This window comes from Pelmatolapia mariae, linkage group LG14 (assembly GCF_036321145.2).
Source record: "Pelmatolapia mariae isolate MD_Pm_ZW linkage group LG14, Pm_UMD_F_2, whole genome shotgun sequence".
In the NCBI taxonomy this organism is placed as follows: domain Eukaryota; kingdom Metazoa; phylum Chordata; class Actinopteri; order Cichliformes; family Cichlidae; genus Pelmatolapia; species Pelmatolapia mariae.
Window position 1 is genome coordinate 23,476,072 of NC_086239.1, and position 22,929 is coordinate 23,499,000.

Below are 22,929 nucleotides of genomic sequence, written 5' to 3' on the forward strand. Positions count from 1 at the left end.
CTAATCGAATCTACCCGTAGTTAACAGTACCCCTGCCTTTCTCCTAGTTTCCACCAATCAATACTATTGATGTGTGAAAGGTTTCTGTATTGACCACGATAGCTAGGAGAGGCTCTTGGGATCAGTGCGTGACTAGGAGCTCATTCAAAAAACACAGGTGTGGCACAGAATGGGAGTTAGGAAAGAGAAAGAAAAATAAAAAAGCTAGTCCATATTGACAAGCTAATCAATTGCTCTGTGCAGGGCTTTACACACATACACACAACATGCAAGACACACACACTACCCCACGCGCAGACAACAATACAGGAGCGCAGACTCACCTCTCTGCCGTCCCTGGATGCTGCGCAGAGCGAGGATGTTCTGCTCATCGGCGAGGAACTGCCTCATCTTGTGGAACGGCTCCTTCCCCCTGATGGTTAGCTTGTTCCACGGCTTTGGTCTGGCCAGGATCTCGCTGACTGATCCCTGGGACAGTCCCAGCACATAATGACCAAACACACGCTGACCAATGTTGTGCTTGATCAGCTGCTCTTTCACTTGCCGAGCAATCTCCGCTGTGTCCATGTCCTCCCCGTCCAAAACACTTCCTGTATTAGCATCAGAGTGGCTTGGTGATGGGGAGGGGGCGCTGCCAGCTGTACTGCTCCCGTTAACAGGAGCCATGTCAGGGCTGGCTGGAGGTGGCTGGGGGCTGCTGGCTGCCAGAGGGATGGCAGCAGACCCTGAGCCAGGGGTGGAGGTAGGGATGGAGCTGAGGGTTGGCGTGAAGGGGGTGAACAGTAGAGCCCCACTGGGGATTCCAGAGGACTCCTGCAAGGCTTTTGAGTAGAAGGTCTGGAGCAGCTGCCGCTGAATCAAGGAGTTCAAAGCCATCTTACCACCCACCAGAGGGAAGACGGGGGAGTAGAAGTCCTGTCCAATGCCCGTAGGAGCGAAATGGAGCGTTTCACTGCTGTTGCTGCTGCTGCTGGTGGTGGTGGTGGCAGTGTTGAGAGGGTCCGTGTGAGTGCGAGACAGGGGGCGCTGTGAGGAGGACGGAAGAGAGGGAGGGGGAGGAGGGGGTGAGGAAGAGGGGTCGCTTGGCGCGGTCTCCTCCTTCGTTGTGGACTCTTCTGTCCCTTTTCGCCCGGCTGACCCTACAAGAAAGGTCAGACACACCATGCATTATGGGGGGAGTCAACAAAAAAGGGGTTCCAAAACGAGAGAGAAAAAATAAAATAACAAATGTTGAAAGTTGTCTTAATCAAGTCTTTTTCAAATTAGTGAACTCTGTTTTCCTTTTTTGCCAACCCCCCCAGGCAAGTGCCCATGCATTTGTGATTTCAACCTTTCTTGTAAGCCACAGCCTGGAGGGAAAAAAAAAGGACAAACAAAACAATTGACACTGTGCCACTTAGGCAGATTAGCTTGGCCCAGGGCTCAGTCTCTTTTTCCCTCTCTCTCTGTTGCAGGCAAAGCAGAAGTAACTGGACAGAGCAAGATGATGTCCTTAGATAGCCAATACACCAAGTCCTCTTCCATGCTGCTGCAGTGTGTTCTTACACACCGATTTATTCCATTGTAGGTGTAGTAACATAGTTTTTAGTCCAGAAAAATACATCCAGGTGAAAAAACATAAATAAATAAAAAAAACTTCTGAAATTAGTTTGGCTTAACAGAAAAAAGACGCATGCCACCAAAAGACAGACTGCACAGCTCTGCTGACTCAAAACAAAGGCCCTCGGCTGCTTGTTTCCTAAAGAGTTCTACTGAATACATTTTTCTATTCACCAGAACAAATACAGACAAAAAATATATTTTCTCAGTCTTGTAACTACTAGAACCCATCTTGATAATAATCGCTGGGAGAAATATTATTCTAATGCATAACCATTGAGACTTAACATGATTGAGTAAGACAGTAAGCTCCTCTCACTGTGAATGTTAATCAATTCAAAGCTATTCAGCTATTCATGCCTAAAGCCATGACATTTCAAACCCATAAACACTGTTGCAGAGGGCAAGAGTCCTAATGTCGGGGGCATTGCACGTCGTCCTCGTTCTTGTGTAATGCGGCTCCGTTACCGTTCAGGTTGACCTCCTGCTGGGGTATTTACAAAACACCAAAGATGCCTTTTCCTCCCTTCCATGAAGAGCGGGACTACACCAGCAACATTTCCAAACCATGAGAAAGTTTTGCATGACTTTTACATTTTTTTTTCGACCAATGAACCTGTACATGTGGGCTGCTGTGGTGCAAATAATTCCGCAAACATTACGAGTTAAGTATTCTCAGAGAAAGACAATCTATATGCACACAAGATTGTATGCACTTCCCTGATGACTTGAACTGCAGCTAAAGCCTCATAATCTCCCTTGACCTTCTCTCGGTTTTTTTGTTTTGTTTTGTGAAAGCAGTTTGTCCGGTGTCGATGAACCCGGTCCTTACAGCAACATAAGACTTACCGCTCAGCTCGGTGTTGGCGATGCGCAAAGCGGCGCTCTCCGATTGAAGACTTCGGTTCCTCTCCAGTAACAGCACCTCCAGGGGTTTGGATGAGTCCTGGCAGAAAGAAGATCAGGAACAGAGGGGGAAATTAAAGCTTTTGACACAGCTTTTCTCCAGCCTCTCCTCTCAGATGGTCATGTTTACTGATCTAGTTGTGCAATTTTTGCTTTGTCAATAACTTAGTGGCTGCAACCTAAAGTCTACAGTCTGCTGCTTAGTCTTACCTGCACAGAGTCGGATGCTCCAAACTCCATAGCCTTGAGGATACTGAGAAAGGAGGGAGGGAAAAAAGCAAGCATGAGAAAACCGCCAAATATACACAAACACACAGCATGCTAACTTTTCTATGTCTTTCTTTTTAATGACAAAGAGCGAGGCTGACGATACAAAACTACAAACACAAAGGCTTCGCCTACGTAAGGGCACCCAATTGAGTTACCCACATTAAATGAAGAGACATCTTCTGTTTACTGCACGTGTCTAAAGACATCAGACACGTGCAGTAAACAGATCTGTACAGGACACACAAATGCCTGTGTTCACTCCTCACCTCAACTCCTTCTTCACCTCCTCATAGTCAGCTTGCTTCTGCAGCTTCTCCTCCAGCTCCTACACATTACAAAGATGCAACAGCGAGACAATTAAACCAATAATACAAATCAACCCTTGGATCTCAGTAGATCCTGCGTTTCTATTATTTACTTAACTCTACACAACGAAGGGTGTAAACTGGTGAATAGGGTTAAGCAAACGGGAAAAAGACAAGCTACGTAAGTATTACTATTATAAATGAAAAGTTAAAGTGGCTTCCAACCAAAATCAGATGTGTGTTGTGTTGGTACCTTCAGAACTTCGGATTTGCTGCTAAGCTGCTGTTCCAGCTGTGAGATCTGGGAGCTGGTGGTCTCTCGGAGTTTGGTCAGGCTGGCCTGCAGTCTCTGCACATCTTCCACCAGCTGGGCAGTCTCCCTTTCTTTGGCCCTGAGCTCCGCCTCCAGATTTGAATGGGACGCCACCTCTTCCGACTGTTCCTAAAGTCCAAAAAGTTAGGCAGTTTAATCGAGTAAGTCTCCAGCCACATGTAGTCTCAAGTTTTATCAAATTAATAATTTCATCAGTGGATGTTTTGTGTCAAACAAAGCTGACCAATATTGATTATCTTGCCAAAAGGCTTACTTCTTCAGATTCATAGTCAGAGATAATGCAATCAATCACAATCACCTCATACCAAAGGAAAGTAGATAACTTTGGCGGAACAGTTGTAGTTGTACGCTAACCAAGTCCCATGTCTGCAATCTATTGGTTAAATCCAATAAATCAGTTAATCCATATACCAATCACATCTTACTTCTTAAGGAAGCTTAACTGGTTACTCCAGCATCTGACCTTTAATACCAGTGACTACAGTCTATCCATAAAGTGAGGCTTAAAGCTACAGTCACTAGGGAGACCAGGGCACGGCAATAATTACTGTGACCAAATGCAGTGAACTAGCAATCTGGTCTGCCACCACTCGCAGTCAGTTGCCATCTTTAAAGAAACTTTGCATTAAGATGGTAATAAAAAGGCAAAAAGACTGAGTCTTGCTGTGATCAGTGTGTAACTGAATGGGTTGATTTGGCAATTACATAAAATCCGTTTGTGATAATGGTGATCAACTGCGGCAAATCTATTGGCATCTACATACAACGAAACGCACATTATCTACTCCTAATCAGAGTTCAGTCAGAACCTGATGGATTTGTAACAGAAATGAAAATATTCCTCCACAAATAATGATGTAGTTGCTGCAGGACAGTGATTTAAAAAATGGTGATGTGCACAACCTAACATATATACAGAAATATAACCAGAAGCAGGCAACCACTTGAGCCAAGCTCCCAACTGCAAAGAGACGGGCAGCTGAGTTGCGTTTATCGGCACACGCTCGCTCAGACTGCCAACACATTGCAATCAATCTGTCTGTGTTTAAAAATTAAATGGCAATTATTTGCAAACCTTCACCAATCTGTCAGAGTGATGGCAATCGGTCCGAGCTGGACTGTGTGTGTTTGGAGACAGGCTGCCTCCCACAAGGGGATCTGTGCAGTCGCCTTGCGATCAAAAGTGGTCTGCTAAAGGTCGATGGTGTTGCATGCTCAGCCTTTGGATGATCAGTTTGTTCCAGCAACGACTTGCAAAAGATTTATTGAAATCACTGAGCAACCACCTATTTTTCCTAGTGGCAAAGAGGTTGCCACCCTATTTTTACTCTAGTGTGACTGAGCCATTAATCAGTCTGTCAGTGTAGCATAGAAAGGCCAAGCTGATCTTTAGCCTGTCAATCAGTGAATGAGTGAAACGTGTTACCGTGTTTGGGTCAGCCTTGGCCGGGCTGCTGAGCTGCTGGGATTGGTTGCTCAAGGACAGCTGCTCTCTGACTGACTCTGCCTCTCTCTGAGCTGCTTCTGCTCGCTGGAAAGAAAAAGAAAAGGAGAAACGTTCAAGGAAAATCCTGTGTCGCAGGTTCCTACAGTTAAAACACTATTAATCTAAAGTTTAACGCAGATCAGTTCTGTGTGAGTTCAGTGTTAATTTTAATGTACACGCTTTCCTGTTTTCCCTACTCAACCTGTCTCATTTTTTCCACTAGCCCTGGAGAAAAAATTAAAGCGCTATTTAACACATCCTTCGAGACAGACAAAATGGGAATAGTGAGCCCAAGAAAGCGGGAGTAAAAGTTTTTGTTCATATGCAAAACCCCTCCCCTTTTACTCTGTTTAAAATCTGTCAAATTGGTGACCGCTGCTCATTGACAGCAAAGACGTCTGTGAAGGAGAGGAGTACAATACTGAATGCACAACACTAGCAATCAAACTGAACAAGTTTTTCAGTACACAATCTTCTATCAGTCAACTGCACTTTTTATTTGGAAAGCGAGTCAGCCCCTTTCAGCGTAAACAATGATATACTTCAGAGTGGAGGGGGCTGGAAATGCGATGTACAAATTTAGAATGACAACCAAGAGCGAACATTTCCTTAATTAAAAATTTCAAGTTATTCCTGAGCATTGAGATGACACCCGCTGCCTGGTGTTTACTGCTAAAGTGCCGTGCTCCAGTAGGGAATCATCTACAACACCGGCCAACTTGCCATCATTAGGAGTTACAGGGAGCCGATTCCACAGTGTTCCTAATTGCAACCATATTGAGAGCTGTTATTGACTGGGTGGGAGTTGGACTGCTAGTTGCAAAAGAAAATCCTGTTTTCCATTTTCTTCTTATAAAAGCATATAAAAAGTCTGTGACTGAGCTGGAGGCCATGCTGTCATCCTCTGTAAACCTCAAATCAGAAGTGTGAATAGAGTGTGTGTTTGTGTGTGCGGCATTATAGTCGGAGCGTTAACCTTTAGGCTAATATTAACATTACATGCCTATGCTACCCCTTTAACCACAAATCATACTCTTGGGCTAATAATGAAAGTTAACAACAATGACATTAACAGATACCACAGGAATATTTACAACACGAGGGCAGAGGGCAGACCGGGGGGCTTATTTCAGCTGGATGGGTTTAGTAGGTGTGTAATAAACAAGCAAAAGAAACAGCAACCCTCGCAGTGATAAGCAAGCCACATCTCATGGATTCTCAATAGACAGGAATATTTTGGTATTTTTAAGGTCTATTTTTAATGTCAACAAACCCACAAAAAAAAAAAAAAAAAAAAGACCAAAAACCACTTTTCTGAGATTCTCTCAGCAACAGGCCCACATGCTCTTTATGAAGATTAAAGAACAGTTTCTTTAAAAAACAAAATAATATCCAAAAAATTATGCCCACTGTGATGTTAATCAAACCAAAGCACACTGTGCAAGTGTACTGATTATAATAGCTTATTATAAATAATATTTATACAGCAAAGTGCTTCACAGATTGGATAAAACCACACATTAAATATGTTTCAATGCCCCCGACTTACACACTTTCAAGCATATGGTCTTAAACACACCAACAATAAAAACATTTGTGTGACCAATATCGTAAAGTAAAGCGCAAGTATTTAAGAAAAAGTTAACCCATTTAGCAGACATTTAAAACAAACCACAGATTTCTGAAGGATTTCGGAGACAATAAGGAATCCAAAGTTCAGCTGCCAAAACCTCAAAGACTCAATTTAAAGTAAACGGTTAATCCGAGATCGACTGTCGTCACAAAACACTCAAAATAAAAGGCAGAAGCCTGGCCATGCAGGACTTTGTATGCGATTCATTGAATACAATTAAAATGAACGCTAAACCTCACTGCAATTAACATGGAGGGGTGTCAAACACAAGGCTCGGGTGCCACAATCAGCCGGGCAAAGACTCCAATCTGGCCCACTTGAACTTTTAACTGTATTTTCATCGGTTTTACAGCTTTTACGTCCCCCATTGCCATTGATACTAAACCAAAGTAAGAGATAAACAATTAAAGGACAGAAAGTCCCTATCTACTATTTTTCTGTTGACAAAGCTTCTTTTTTCAAAATGGGTCCACAGTAAAATAAAATGACACATAGTGGATGTGTGTTAGCACAATAAAAAACTTGTTGGTGGTTTGGTCATGTCACATTTGTTTAGAGGAAGCTAAAATATAAAATATCACTAAACTAAATTGTTTTAAATCGGTTTACCTCATGTTTGCCTCCACAACAATTTCAGCCAGCATTTGTTTTGTCTACAATTTAACAATGAAACTTGTGAAGACAACTTGGACAGTGTTGCACTTAAACAAAAAATAAAATACTATTCAGTGTTAAACCGAGCGGGCTACCTGATTGGCTCTTTCCAGGTCTGTCATCAAGATCTCAATCTCATCAGCCCTAAGAGACAGAAAAACATGTGTTGTTACTTCAGATAAATGCACAGAGGATATATAAAAAAAAAACAAAAACAAATATGGATAAATGAATGATGACGACTCCCAGAAAGAGAGGTGCACACATTTAGAGCATCCCGGTACTGTGTCCATTAAGCTACTGTCTAAATTTCACCTTAATCCATTGATTGTGAACTCCATAACCCAAACAGCTTGTATATGTGCGTGCATACATGTATTTAAATGTGTGTGTGTCTATGAGTGTGGGTGTGCACATGTAAGCCCCTAAACCCAGGCCACACTAAAACAGAGGGATTACATTAATAGAGCTCTAAGTCCTAATACAGCAGACTAATCTGCTATGAAGCTGTGTGATTGTGTCTGACTAATGGTCTGGATGGAGGCCATGGTTCACCTCTCACTTGCTAGAGGTCAAACAGCAAGAATACATCCCCGTAATACCACCTCTCATTGGACTTTGGGAAAAATATTTTAAATAATCCCTCCATCGTGAGAGACTCGGATACCTGGCACTTTTCTGTGAACAATGAGCGGGAACTGAAGAATACAGAAGCACAACGAATGTTAATATTTCGTAACCACGGCTTTAACTTTCGAGTAAAACTACAATTGCCTTTCTGTTTTTGAGTTTTCAGCATGCGTGAATGTGTTTCCCAGCACGAGGCGGCTTTGGAAATACTGACCTCACCGATGGTCTATAACGCAATGCAAAGACACGGCATAAATGCGTGCGTGTTTATTTAAGACATTCCTCGCTGATAAGAATACGCGAGTGGCACTGAGTGGAAAGGCGTGAGGCGCATATGTGCACTGCGCGTCCATTAAGACCTTTTGATTTTATTGCAATCTTTTGATAGTGAACCCAATAGCCCACGCAGCTTTTGTATTTGTGTGTCACAGTACGAGAAACAGTGTTATGTCCCATAGGCTTGAGTACTACTGATTTGAATGTGTTTAACAAAACAGACACAGTTGATATTAGGTCAACATTGTGCCACAGGCAATGCAGCAAAAAGAATCAGATGTGGGTGGGAGAGCTTTTTCACTCTCCGCTTTTATTCTTTCCCTAACAGTTAAAAGGATCTAGTATGTATTTAAGCAACATAATAGTACACTACCTCAACAGCTTTTATCCCGTCTTAAGCTATAGTGTGCAGGACCCGCAAGCGCACTCAAATCGCGCACCCGCGCACACAAATGTTAAGGTCAGAGAGCCAACAAGCTAGAAAAGCTTGTAATGGAGAGCGTTTATGGGTAGTAATGCAACCCAAATACACCACCGCTCCTGCTCCAAATGTGATCATTTAATCAAAGTACAGATGCACAAAGTCTTCTTAAATAACCTTTGGATTTGGCTGTATTTGGGAATTATAAAGGCAAAGCTAGAGGCTGAGGGCCAAAGCAGATCACAGGGAAGGGATTTTCTGCATATCCTGATACAGTCAGTCAGTCAGTCGCTGGGCAGGGCAGGAACTGTCCGTGGCCCACCAATGCACCCGCTGGAATGACTTCATCAAACACTGGAGAGTAAAAGGGGGGGTGGGTCCTTCGTGATGATAAAGTCTGATTTTATAGCACCCAAACTTATCTATAAAACACCATACAGCAGCCACAGGGAGGAGCTATAGAGTAGATACACAGCCAAACTGGAAAATGCACACAATCAGCGCACACTCAAACACACTTACACACACTCTTTTGTACCATGAAAGCCGATGGGTGCACCCAGTGACATCAGTGAGTACTATAGGACTTCTGAAACAAGCCCAGAGCCTCTGAGGCCCTACTGTACTTCCTCCATCTCAGACAGGCCTTTTCATCTCTTATCATCTTCTCTCTCTTGCTCCTCACTCAAGCGCTCCTTTTCTTTTCCACCCTCTGCCTGCCTCCATCCTTTCCCCCTCAACCGTTCCCTTCCCATCGCCCTCCACTTTTTTCACCCCCTCCTTTCATCTTTTTCTTCCTTCCACCTCCCCTCTCTCATCTTTCGCCCTCTCTTCCTCGGCCTCTGTCCTCGGTGCCAGCAGGATATTCCCCTGATTTAGATTTTCATTTCCCTCCTCTATCGCACTCTTATCCCCTCTTCCTCGCTGAAGCCTCCGGCCCCTGGCTCGCTTTTTGCCCTCCAGCTTTCATCACTCCATTCCTTTTCTTTCCTTGGCTTTCTCCACATTGCGTTTTCACAGCGTGTTACCTTGGGGATTTCAAGGAGGCTTAAAAAGAAGCTAGCTGTGAGACCGTGTCTGTGTGTATGTTGTGCGCCATTTTGTGTTGTTGTGTGCTTGGGCTGGACACCGGAAAGAAAGGCCTATTGACCGGTGCCTAATTATCGGCAATTAAACGGATTTTAACCAAAATGTTATCAAAGCCTCCTACATGCAGATAAAGCTATACGCAAACATACAGAGGAGCCTCCACGCACTCAGCTCACACACTCACACACACAAAGCATCCTGTGGGGCTGGAGATCAATATATCATTAATCTTTAACAGGGACTAAACGGGTAAAATGCGGCCAAGCCAGACCCTCACAGCGTCGACACAGAGAAGGGGGGGGGGGCTACGCTACATCTGCAGGCCTGCCTCCCGCTGAAGCTGAGACTCTCTGGGCGCTGCAAACATCGACCAAATTCTCAGGGAGTGTGTTTGTGTACGTCCACGGGTGTTTGTGAGAGTGTGTTAGTGCTTATTTTAAAAGGCAGATTACCCAAATGCAGCGAGAGGATGGGGGGGATTTGTCACGCAATGTCCTCCTTAGTGAAAAGTTCAGAGCGAGTGTGTGCGTGTGTGCGCGTTTGTGTGCGTACCCGCACGTGTCTGTGCGCTTGTGAGGAGAGAAGCGCATGATATGTATGTATGCGTTTGTGTTTTGCAGTGCCAAAATGTATGCAGTTAAAGGGTTAAAAGTTGTGTTCAGCCAAACACTGGCGATTTGCTCAGCCAAGCAGTAAACGGGGGAAGGACTCCAAGGACTGGGAGGGTGCAGGGTTAGAGAGGGTTTGTGTGTGCTTTAAAGCGTTGCATTAAAATTTCAGATCACAGCACGCCACATAGTCAAGGACCCTGACTGCCTCGGGCTCACGAGTGAGTGAGCGAATGAGTGAGTGTATACTTGTACGTGTGTGTGTGTGTGTGTGTGTGTGTATATGTGGGTGGGCATGTGTTTATTAGCTTCTGTAAGCAAATGGGACCTACTATAAGTGTCTTTTCAAAAAGTGTTTTCTTCTGACATAAAACGAAGAGACAAGGACGCCAAAAGAAAGCGTAAAGAAATGTAGGAAGAAAAAAAAAAAAAAAAAAAAAGAAATCCAGGAAAGGGGACGGGGGGGAAAGAGAAAAAGCAGGGAGGGCCTTCTGATAGACTATGAAACATATTGATTAGTGCCATTACACTGTGTGCAATATCTTCCTGTGGTCTTGCCTGTCACACTCAAAAAACACCTAATGCAGCAGACAAACGACAAAGTGTGCGAGTGAGCGAGGTAAGAGAAAAAAGAAAGAAAAAAAAACAGGGAGAAAAAAAAATTGTGAGGAAGACAGAAGAGGGATCGATTTGTTTTTAACAGCCAATCAATTTAACAACTCTGTTAATGGAGAGGCACAGTGAGTTTGGGGCAAGGTAAATGGGACGGGGTGGCGATGGTGGTGGTGGTGGGGTGGCCTTAAAAGCCAAGTTGATACTCTTCCGTACTTTGTGTATGAACACAGGATGCCCTTGACCATTTTATTATCAGTCCCTGGATTTAGCCAAAAGAGCTCACATTTCAGCCAAGGTAGGATGATATTTTTTCCCCCTCCCCCGGAAATGTAATTTTTCAGCTTTGCGTATGCGATTCTGGTGCTCACGAGGTTCTGGGTCCTGCTGCTAACCCAGAGGGAACGAGGAGTGTGAATGTCATAAAGTGCCACTTCACAGTGCGGAGTGCTGACATGGAAAAGCTTCTGTTCTCGTCCTCAACACTACTACAAGATCAATAATGATAGATGCCCAAAGCTCGACTGAAACCATCTTATCTTACAGGTCCTATTAGAAAACATATGTAGCTTTCAATCTGGCACCTCTCTATCAAGTCTCTGATGAAATCTGAAAGCTCTTTACCCCATTAAGACATCAGGCGCCTATATAAGACTTATACGTACATATCAGGTCTTAATGGATTAAACAAAACCACACACACATCCGCGCGCACAAAACAAACTCTATTTTGATGTTTTAGTTTGGCTGCAGAATACATTACAATCCCTTTCAGTATTTACAGTGCATGGGTAATGCCGGGATTTGGAGGCTGCTGGCTGTTGTGGGAGAAAATCCAGCTGTTAGGGAGAGAAGGGGGAGTTTCCATGCAAGGAGATTCACTAAACAGGATGATTATGTCAGGAGGAGAGTATGGAGGAGCCAGAGGGGAGAAGTCACCCGCAAACACACATAGATCAGTGAGGCACGTACTTTGCTGTGGATTCCTCGTCATACTTTGTCTTCAAATCAAAGAGCTCGGCCTGAGTTGTTTCAAGTGCTGCAAAAGACGGTGAGAGTCAGTTAAGGGTTTTCCTGGTGCAAAGTGAGCTGAAGAAGCAGATCCAGACATGAGCGATACTTTTTAAAAGAGCATTAAAACGTGTAAACATTATCTTTGACAGCTTCTTACTACTAAAGTCTTATTTCACATGAGAAACTTTGGCATTTCTGTTTCTCACTGATGACAGCTGAGAAGTTATTTTCTTAGATCTCCAGGCCTCGCAGACACCTAGTCCAGATGTGTCAGATTAACTTTGAGTGTTAAACATAATAATCACCAGCAGCTGTTTTTTTTTTTAACTCATTTTCACAATGGGTGAACATTTATTGAGAAATAGAGAGGAATAGAGGGAATCTATTATTATTTCCTTTTTTCTGTCACACAAAGGTGGATGATCACGTTACAAATGACAAGTTTTAAGTAATATGGTCGGCATATGTGGATGTAACCCCTATGAGCACAAAGCTCCGGTTAAATATATTCTTTTTTTCTACTTTGGGATCTGCATGATATCACTGAGAGGGGATGTCCTTATATGGTCATCTCGGGAACGCAGCTTTGCCTGGGAGCACAGACGCTCCACCCAACTGATGTTTCAACCCTTCTATTTGTCAGTCTGAAGAAAGCTGGATTAAAGGGAGGTGGAAGGGAGCTAAAACAGCTTGTTTCAGGACAGCAGAATACAGGGCTTCACGGGTTTAAGGTAAACAAAGATGACGCTGAACTTTTAAATCATACAAAGCTACTCTACAAAAGTACAGGGATAAAAATATGGAACTGGAGATTAATATAATAAGTCCCCTTTAAGAAGTTTTGAAAGGCTTAATAGCCAGCCCAACTACACTTTCAGTGATAAGGGAACTTTATCTAAAGGTGGGTAAACAATCCCCAGGTGTGTACAGGCTGCGTAGGCTGGTACCTGTCTGTAGGGACCGGGCTTTCTGTTCGGCCTCCTCCAACCTTGAGGACATGGAGTCCTGGCTCTCCTGGAGTTTCCTACAAGAGACCAGGTAGCAGAAAGTCACAGTCAGTCAAGAGATACTGAGTCAGTAAATTCTGAGCTCACACTTTGTGGCAACTGCGACTATTCTCTATTTTCCCACCATTTCTGAAGTGTTTTCCCCACTAAAATCCTCCCAACACAACCCACTCCTCATTAAGCAGCCCTATTAGGCAGGAATGTCTGGCCACTGGGGCACACTGCACCCAGGGGGGAGAGAGAGAGTGCGCAAGGCTTGACTAAGAGAGAGGGGGGAGGGGGCGACAGAAACCACAAGGATAAAATAGATTCATTCTTAGCATATAAAAAGTTGGGCTCTGCTGAGAAATTGCCACTGCGTGTAAAAACATCAATAATCTAGCACAAAGATGGTCTTTATGGCACTCTTTGATGCCCCCCTTCCCCGCCAATCTGTCTCTCCTGTCATCTCTATTTTTCTGCCCTCTACTTCATCCTTTCATCTCCCTCACTCTCTCTACCCTTCGCTCACTCCTTGCAGGATGAAATGCATCGGAGGTGCCATCCATTTACTCCCCCCCCCTTCTCTCTCAGACACAGGAAGTCAGCTCACTGCAGACAGGAAGGGGCCTATAAAACACTGACGTACAGGAAATACAGTTGGACAATTGATCTTCTACTGTACGTCTGAAAGGGACAGTCAGCTTTAATACAGCTTCGTCAAACAAACGAGATGACTGACAGGAGGAAAACATGTGCTTTGTAAAGTCCATTTCATATTAGTAAACTGTATACATCAACTTGAAATGAGGACTTTCATCAGAGGGATGGTGTTTTAAAGACTGCAAGCAGCTTGTAGCTTGTAGAAAATCCATAGCGTTCGGCGCATCGGGTCTCATTCGCTTAGAATTACAGCGGAGACTGTTTGGAGTCAGTATATCATTACTAAATCTGCATGGTGAGAGTGCGATTTAGTAGTAAAACTGCATATTAACATGCTTGAAGAGGAACTCCATACTGTGCAGCTGAGCACTTGTGACACACTGAATTTAATCTGTTAATTCTGTCGGTCTCAAACTTTCATTTCATTGCTGATAAAAACGTACAGGTCTGACGCATCCATCAGAGCTTTTTTAGCTCTTGTTCTCCCTCAGTGAAAATATGCTGCGTCTTTAAGCCCCGAGGCTGCAGCGGCTAATCACATGAAGCCTCATCACTCAGATGTCTGCACATCTCTTTTTTATTTGATTTGATTACTTCAAAATAAGAGCACACATTATCCAAGTTAATATGGGATCACAAGATAACTTAAACTGGTTACTGTTTTTTGGGATCCAATGTAGAAGCAAAGGAGCCCGAGTTAGTTGTTACGTGAAACAATATTCCTGCCTCAAGTCCATTAGTTTAGGCCAAATTGGCCCTTTTCTGGAAAATGGCAGTATTAAAGCATTTTAGCCTCACTAAGCGGTTTTTTTAAATGTCCCTAAAGCATCCGGAAGCATTTTTTTGAGCTAATTACTGCCCCCGTCTTCCTGTACACCTGAAAATTACACACTTTAACATGCCACACTTTACCAAAAAAACCCATTGTATTGAAATAAAGTAGTCTTTATCAGCAAAGCATATTTTTGTCATCAAAGGCATTTGGTAGGGCACTCTGCTTATTGTACATTTCCAGGCACAGCAGAGGCCCGTGGCAGCAAAATATCCAACATAACGGCTGAAAAGTGTCTTGGTAAACAGAAAATGGGAGTGGATGGTGTCGATTCCCATCAAAGCGAGAATGGCAAGCGCCCACATGACAAAAATGCTGGCATTGTCTTTTATGCAAGTTATCTCCATTCCTACATTTGTGCGCAGGAGGAAAGCAATAAGCAACAATTTGTCGATTAGACTGATAACTACTGAAAAAAAGAAAAGAAAAGAGCCCTTGGAGATTTGCTTAAGAAGGAATTAGTAAGTTGTGAACAGAGAGCCCTGCTAAATAAAGTCTGAAATCTTAAACCTATCATTCAAAGATAAGAATCAGCAGTTCCGCCTGAGGGCACAATGACCCAAAGCATTCAAACTGCAAAATAATGCAGAGGTTATTACTTTAAACACAGCTGCAGCAGCGCACGCACACACATAAACATGCGCAACTTTTACCTCTCCTTCTCTGCATAGTCGTTGTGTAGCTGGAGCTGCTTCTCTTGGGCCAGGTTCTCGGCTTGATTCTTCAGAGACTGCTCGTACTCGCGAATCTTCTCCTTCAAGGCCTTAATGGTCACCTCTGTGGAAGAGATTAGAGCAAAGAGGCGAGCACCGAGAGAAAAGAAGTCAGAAATGCGAGTGATCTAGATAGAAAACACAGACAAAAAACTATGGCGCTTTTCTATATATCTGATATAAAATGGCAGTGAAGATGACGATGCTTTTAGCGAGGTGTTTGACCTTTGCCTAAGAAGCAGCATTTCATATCCTGCATTCTTCCTCTGTGAGCACAGATGAAGACCTTGGCCCCCATGGCTCCGGTCTAATCTTTGAATCCATGGCTGCCGTAGAATATTCAACCATCACTAAGAGCAGATATGCTGCATTCATTAGGACTGCATTAGTACCGAAACCCCATAACCTGCTGACGGCTGAGCGCTGTATGGGGCAGCCTGAAATAAATCTAACACATAACTGGAGTAATAAATAGTCCTCCCTATGTGTGTGTGTGTGTGTGTGTGTGTGTGTGTGTGTGTGTGTGTGTGTGTGTGTGTGTATGTGTGTGTGTGTGTGTTTCTCAGAGAAAGATATAAGTGAGTGAGACAATGATATAGCGCATTGCTGCTCGCTGCCTTTGACTGAGGGCTCTTAGCACTTTGTGTGTGTGTGCGTGTGATTTAAACTCCAGTCTCACTGCTCTGACACATAATCAATAGAGGAGAGTCCCCTCAGAGCCCTCTTACCCCTTAACTGCTTAACTGAACTTTAAACATTTAGGTTGCGGGGATCAATGGCCCCTGCACTCTGTGTGTGTGTATGTGTGTGGTGTGTGTGAGAGAGTGTGCGGGCGGATCCGCGTGTGTTTAACAGGAGTGGGAGTTCCACAGTGTGTTTTGGGGTTTAAATATCCCCCATCTATTGAGGCGGGAAGGAGGGATAAAGGATGAGGGAACAGGAAAATCAATGGCAGAATGGAACCCTGCCGCTATCGAGCTGTTCCAATTAACTCTCACTGAGGAAAGGGGGATTCCAAAACATTCCCCCGTTCGCTCGCTCACTCCTCCTTTTCGACTGAAATTACACCACTTTTTATTACCGCTTCTCACTCATCTCTCCCCGATGCTGTCAGTTTTTCCATCTTTCTTTAAGCGGATGTAGATCATCGCATTTTTTTAAAATTCCTCCAACTCTGTCATGTCTTTTTCATCCACACGGGAAACTTTTTAAATGTAAACCTGTGGACATTTTAGTGTTTATGAATTTTTTTTCACATCTCAATGTATGATAAAGGGGTATAAAAACGCAATGATGAGGACAGATTTCAAGTAAAGCTGCACAAACAAGGCAGTCCACACACACACGCAGAAAAGAATTCTGAAGCAAGAGTAGAGACTTTCTCACCTTTAGTGTCCTGTAGACTTTAAGACATTTCCACTTTCGAGAGAGCTATAAGCTAAACCGAAAATATGTCCAGAAACTGAAAATGTTGTGTTCATCTTGCTTCACAGACTGCTCGTTTTTTAATGAACTAAAACTACATTTTCACACACAAGCAGGACAAAATTTTCCACTACACTTTTCACACACAGACTTGACAACAAGGCCACCAAAGTGTATCTGCCGATTCAATTTAGCAATGTTTTCTTTTTTAATCCATTAGAGAAAGAAAACAACTCAGTGGATAGTCTCCTCAGTTATATTTTCAAAGTTCAGTTGCTGCTAACCAGCTGTACTCCAACGCTTCTACAGGGTTGCTGTAGTGGCCCTCCTGGATATCACTTTAGCTGCTACTCCAACAAGTCTCTCCTAGACTCCAACTACCATAGCAAATCTGCAGCAGGTGACTCAGTGAGTCCGTATTCTGCTCCACCCAGACCCTCCTGTTACTGCAATTAGATGCAATCCAGGACAGGATGACTGGTCCACTGTAGGTCCAGCTGAGCATATTGTTTTTAATTTAGTTAACATCCTTTTTTTGTAGAAAAAAAAAAAAAAAAAAAGAATCGCTCTACAACAGCTTTACAAAAGCTTTTCACTAAACCCCAGGTTGCACAAGTTCTCTTCTCATTTAATTTTCTTTTAAGTTTATTTTTAGGCTGCTGGGAAGGGGGATGGATAGCACAAGTGTAAAGAGACCAGAAGTGTAGGGAAAAGGAAATGACATGGAGTGAAGATCTGGACCAGCTGGATTTATAATCAGGACTCACTGCCATTAGTGTCTGTTTTTTTTTCACAAACGAGCGTCAACATAAAACACCGGAATGTGACATTTTGATAGGTGATTAACTACTTAATTGTACGGTCTACATCTACTTCTGTCAAAGTCGGGAAAATCCCATAATGTGTGCCTGTGCACGCATCCGTCTCTAACCTTGGTTTTTAACCTCTGCAAACTCTTTGTTGTAGTCCTCCAGTGTCTCTCGAAGTTTGGTGTTCTCTGTCTCAATGTCGTGCATCCTCTGGAGCTTCAGCTGCAGCTGCTGAGCCAGCTCCAACACAGGTACAGGATCTGGTAGAGAAAACACACACCATGTTAACACACTGTAAAGCAGATCAGACAAGCAAGGGCGGCAAGGTGGTGTAGTGAGCTAGGAATAACTACATTCATGGCCCTGTGAGAGAGAGGGAGCGCTTGCCCTGGTGAAGAGTCCTTGGGCAAGGCAATGAATCTCTAGCAGCTCCAGGACAACTGTTCTGGAGCCGACCCTGACCTCTGATCCCCCTTTGGAGGATTAGTGGTTAGAGCAGAAACCAAAACATATCACAATTACCAGTCATACTGCGATGAGGGGAGAACAGTCTGACATCTGCAAACCAGAGCTTGGCTTTACTTTCAGAAATAATAATGTGGCAGTAAATTCTATTTAATGTTAGTTATTCATAATAAACCTGTTTTCAAACTACTCTCCATGATAGAAGGTTCAATACATTAGAGTAGGGATGTCCAACTCATTTTACATCGTGGGTCACACACAGCCCAGTTTGATCTTAGGTGGAACTGCATGATAAATGTGTAAAATTACAGAAAAAGTCATGATAGTTCATTGCACAGATTGTCCTGTAATTATAAAATATAAAGTTTTTATTAATTTACTGTAGACTCACTAGTGGCTGAAAAGCAAGTGCTTTCCTGTCATTTAATTACTTTGGTGTAGTATGAATTGCAATGGGGGTAGGCAGTCTTTATCAACAGGAAAATCTTAAAAACTTGTGAAAATACAGTTTAAAGGCCGGATTCAAGTGTTCGTCGGGTCGATTCAGGCCCCCGGGCCTTATGTTTAACGCTCCTGCTTTAGAGTAAAGCAGCTTAACCTTGATGCGTCTTCATCACTGGCTTCTCACGGCCACACTTAAATACATTATTCTCACTTCCTGATAATGACCTAAAAAGAAAGTCATCAGGCTCTTATAACATCAGAGCACTTCCGTGATTAAAAAAGAACAGATCAAACTTCGTACTTATAAGTCACTGTTGGTTTACCCATTCTTTCCTAACAAAACTTTATCCATAAAGTCTATTGAACGATAGACTATCAGTCTTTGTATCAAGCGACCATTGTTGAGTTAGGAGATTAACTTTGGTTTCTGTATGGGAAAAAAAACATTATGCGTCAACTGTTGGCGCAGCGGGAGAACCGGATAAGTAGAAGCACACAGTAACATAGATGAGACAAATTAACAGGAGAGATTACTGGGCTATGATCAGTTAAAGTGTTTCGCTATGATGCCGCTTGAAAGCGAGGAAGAAGAAAAACATGGGAGCAGACAGATGGACAAAGCGGAGCTGTAAAAACAGGCAATGAGAAAAGGTAAATAAGAGATTAAAGAAACAGAGACAGAAGGAAGAAAGGCAACTTTCTGGAGGCATTTTACCAACATCTCTGAACACACAGCAGGGTTAACTGTCAGTGTGATGAAGAGAGGCCTGTCAGTCAGGCCAATCACATCTGATTGGTGCTCATGGGTGGCAGACTGGTGACAGGCAGCCAAGAGACGCAGGCGACGCTCATCAGCATGCCAGCTAAAAGAGCAGTTTATGTGTGTGTGTGTTTGTGTGTGCGTGTTTATGAGTGTGTGTGTGTGTTGTACAGATAAGAGGAACTGACAGCTTACAGCTGGGGGTAAGGGCTGTGTGTGTGCGCGCGCGTTTGTGTGTGTGTGTCTCATGTCTGACGCAGTTAGATATCTTAACTATGCTAATGAGAGATCAGCAGAGAACGATTGGGGAATTTCATGCTGATTTTGTGCTGTCAAGGTGACACGCCATGCAGGGCTAGGCTCTGACACACACACACACACACACACACACACACACACACACACACACACACACACACACACACACACACACGCACGCACGCACGCACGCACGCACACACCTCTTCACATAAACACATGCGTTTGCTTCCAAAGTCTCACAAAAAAAATACACACAAGTACAAACACTCACTAACATAACTGTACGCCTTGAATTTGGACTCCTATCTGCCTCTGTGCCCTTGAAAAATCAACTTTCTCTCCCTCTTATCAAACCTGTGTCCTTCACTTGGACCCCCCCGCTTCAAATCAACTGTACAGCCTGTTAAAAGCAGTTTGACTGGTGGGCCACTGGTGCTGAACGCTCTCGCCAGACACCTTTAATCTAAACCAGAGCACACTGGGCTGACTAACCAGGCCTTCAGCTGATAGAAGACAGAACAAAACACACTGTTTCCTCTTTCAAGACTGCTGCATTAGTCAGGCCGGTCTGTGTCTGTGTGCGTGTATGCATCAGGCATTACATCATTGTCTCGCTGCAAGTTAAGAATAGCCCCGTCAGAGCTGGCGCTGACTTATTGGGAGCAGTACAATCCAAAGATATTACTGTAGGTCTATCCATGTGGGAATATGATGACCTCCTTACGCTATAGATGAACTCAACTCTTTCATTCCTGCATACGCGGCCCCTTCAGGGCTCCCGAGCAGCTGAAAGTCTCCTACCAGCAGCACTGTGGCTGTGTCTTCTGCAGCTCTCGGTGCCGCGCGGCCCTCCCTCAGCCTCAGTGCTGCTGGATACGACTGCTCGTGTATGTGCACACTTTGCCGCGGCCAATTGTGGGCACGCTTGTCATCCGTATCAGGACGCACCTTCTGTTAAGACCCTATAAAGGCTATACCAATGGGGATGAGGTCTCCTGGGGACATATTAAGGCGTCGCACACGCCTGGATGAACAGTGAAGCAGCACCAGAGGGACGGTGTCACGCGTTTTCTGCGTTTTTCCCTGTTGGTGCTGTCTGCACGGATGAGGGAGGGTCTCCCTGATTGCAATTCCGGACTAGGGGGGAGTCTACACAAACACACTTGTATCATCACTAAGAGCAGTCTTACCTGGGACATCGATTATTTTTTTGTACACGTTCAAGAAGGCGGCCTCTGCTTCTTTACTCCTCTTACTCAAGGCATCGATCTGCAAGGAGGAAAAATAAAACGTAATTGTTAAACGTCAGTTACCATACACTCCAAAAGCAGGCACATTAATTTAACAGTGAGAGCCGTCTACATATCTGTCTATCCTCACTATGCCTTGGTATGTTGCATGGGATCGGGGCCGTCATGACAGCGGCCACGTTGGTGTTTCCTTCCCGTGAAGTCAGTTCAGCTGTTCAGCCGATGACGGATGCGTTTCGTTTGCTGTGTACGTGTGTGCGTCTATCCGTCTGTCCTCGAGTGAGTGTGCCTAAGTCCTTCAGTCTCTGTGTGTGTGTGTGCTGGCGAGCCTGTGTGCAAATGTGTGTGTTTGTTTCCCCTCCAGCACACTGACATCATTAAACAGCTGGCTCAGTCTTTCCAGCCACAGCAGGGGCAGATTATTCAGTCAGCTCTTAGCAGCAATACAGTGTGGATCCATTACTGATGCAGCCATTAACACAAGAGGGCACGGCATGCATTCCATCACCGATATTATTGAAATGGACAGCATTAGATTGGATCTATAAGAGATTAATTCTAAAATCATACTGGAGAGGGGAACTTTTACGCTGTTGTCAATGCTGAAACATGAGGCAATGAGCTCTGCCATAGTCTCTGTGTCACACTTCAATATGAGAAGCAGACAGAGTAGGCGAAATGCATCTGAAATCAAGTCTAAATCGAGGGAAACAGATGCCAAATAAAGACATTCAGATGGTGCTACTGTACTGGGCAGAGCTACAGCTGACTACTCTGGCTCACGCACTCAGACTAAACAGCCTGTGTTTCTCTTCCAACTCCTCCAGCACATTCACTGAGAGAAAAGGAATAAAGACAAAAGCCTATATAAGTCCAAATATAAAGTCTTCACATTCCCAGCCAAGCCAGTAGTGTAGTTGATGGGTGGTTTAGGGGTTCTTGCCACTGTAAACAGAGCGGGCTACATGTAATACTGCCTGGGCTCCTATGGGAACCTAATAAATCTCTTCACATGGCTTTGATTCATCTCTAGTTTTTTAGCCGCAAAACATCTGGCCCTGAGTAGGCTGGTGCCAGCACCCCCACCCCCCACCCCTCCCTCTTTTTTTCATTTCTCTGTCTTTCTCCCCGTCTCTCTCACAAATTCTCTCTCTTGTCACTTCCATGTTCTCTGACTCAGTCTTTTCTTTTCCTCAATTTGTTTTTTCCACTGTTAGCCTTTCTCACATGTTTCTCTGTCACACTTGAGTCTCTCTTGCATGCTCCTGCTCTTGCAATCTCCCTCCTCCCCCTCTCTCCAATACTAATATCTCTCGTTCTCACATCATGCTGCATCGTGTACTTTACCCTTCTTCATGCGCTGTGTGACACTGAGCGATCAGAATCCTCAAATGCATGGCCGCTAATGGGAGATTACAGATACAGAGCACTAATACCTTTCTCACACACACCAACATCAAACCTGTCGAAATGTCCGTGCACACGCCTGTGTGTGTGTGTGTTTGTATATATAAGGGAATGTGATCAGAGACTTAAAGTCCCGCCACACAATCTCATCATAAAAAAGAAACATACAAAAATCATCACACACACACACAGAAAAAAAAATTATCTGCCAATGGCACCGAAGGAAGCCAGCTGCGTGACTGTACAATGACTGGGCCAAGGTCAGTGGTACACTAGCTTTATATAGCCCAACATGGGAGGCAGGAAATAGACATTTAATGTAGGACACACCCTACAGTTAGAGGCAGGTTAACTGCAGGACCAGAGCCATTAGAAGACCACCCAGGATTTGCAAATACAACCCTGCTGTTCCAAACTGCAGCTCTTTCAACCAATCCCAATGACATCTGCTATTACATGCTCCCCTGCCCCCATCCCACACACACAGAGACCAAGCAAAACAAATGAAGTGACACAAATGATACCTCACCAGTATCAGTAGGTTACTGATGAGAAGTGCTTGCAATTGCAAAAGGTATCCCTGACAAGTCCACGCACACAAACACATACGTACATACGTCAGCACCTTGTGCCACCATCACTCAGCACCACCTTGCTCCCCTATCTAACCCGTAGTGTGTGAAGGGCATCGGGCTGACCTGTGTGTGTGTGTGTGCATACATATATATCTGTGTGTGTGTGTGTGTGTGTGTGTGTGTGTGTGTTTGTTTATATGTGTGTGTGGCCCCAGTGGAGTCTGATAAGGGGAGGCTATGGGAAGCAGAGACTGAAGCCTTGGATAATGGAAAAGCTTATCTGATCGATGGACCAACAAGGAACACTGAGCATGCAACATACACACACACACACACACACACACACACATAACCCGTTTACCAAACTGAGGCCTTGTGGAAACACTACTGTTATTGGTAATAATTATGACCCGAGGGCATCCACCTTTCAATGACAAAGATTAAACAGAGTATCAAGACCTCCAAGTTCCTGGGCTAAAACTTTTTATTGTTCTGTCTGAGT

At 44.0% G+C, this 22,929-nt stretch overlaps 1 protein-coding gene across 4 annotated transcripts in view; it reads right to left on the reverse strand.

Moving 5' to 3' along the window:
* Positions 1-22,929, reverse strand: part of cux1b (cut-like homeobox 1b) — a 62,627-nt gene that overhangs the window by 16,135 nt on the left and 23,563 nt on the right. For 2 of the 4 annotated variants that reach the window (XM_063493764.1, XM_063493766.1), the window contains exons 4-15: positions 20,386-20,464; positions 17,388-17,525; positions 14,972-15,095; positions 12,785-12,861; positions 11,796-11,862; positions 7,283-7,331; positions 4,841-4,945; positions 3,334-3,522; positions 3,042-3,100; positions 2,716-2,758; positions 2,449-2,545; positions 324-1,139 (exon numbers count right to left, since the gene is read on the reverse strand). In XM_063493764.1, the coding sequence (XP_063349834.1) occupies positions 324-1,139; positions 2,449-2,545; positions 2,716-2,758; positions 3,042-3,100; positions 3,334-3,522; positions 4,841-4,945; positions 7,283-7,331; positions 11,796-11,862; positions 12,785-12,861; positions 14,972-15,095; positions 17,388-17,525; positions 20,386-20,464 (1,843 nt within the window). Of the gene's footprint in view, positions 1-323; positions 1,140-2,448; positions 2,546-2,715; positions 2,759-3,041; positions 3,101-3,333; positions 3,523-4,840; positions 4,946-7,282; positions 7,332-11,795; positions 11,863-12,784; positions 12,862-14,971; positions 15,096-17,387; positions 17,526-20,385; positions 20,465-20,575; positions 20,701-22,929 lie in introns of those variants that run through there. The other 2 variants (XM_063493767.1, XM_063493768.1) reach the window with 2 other exon arrangements.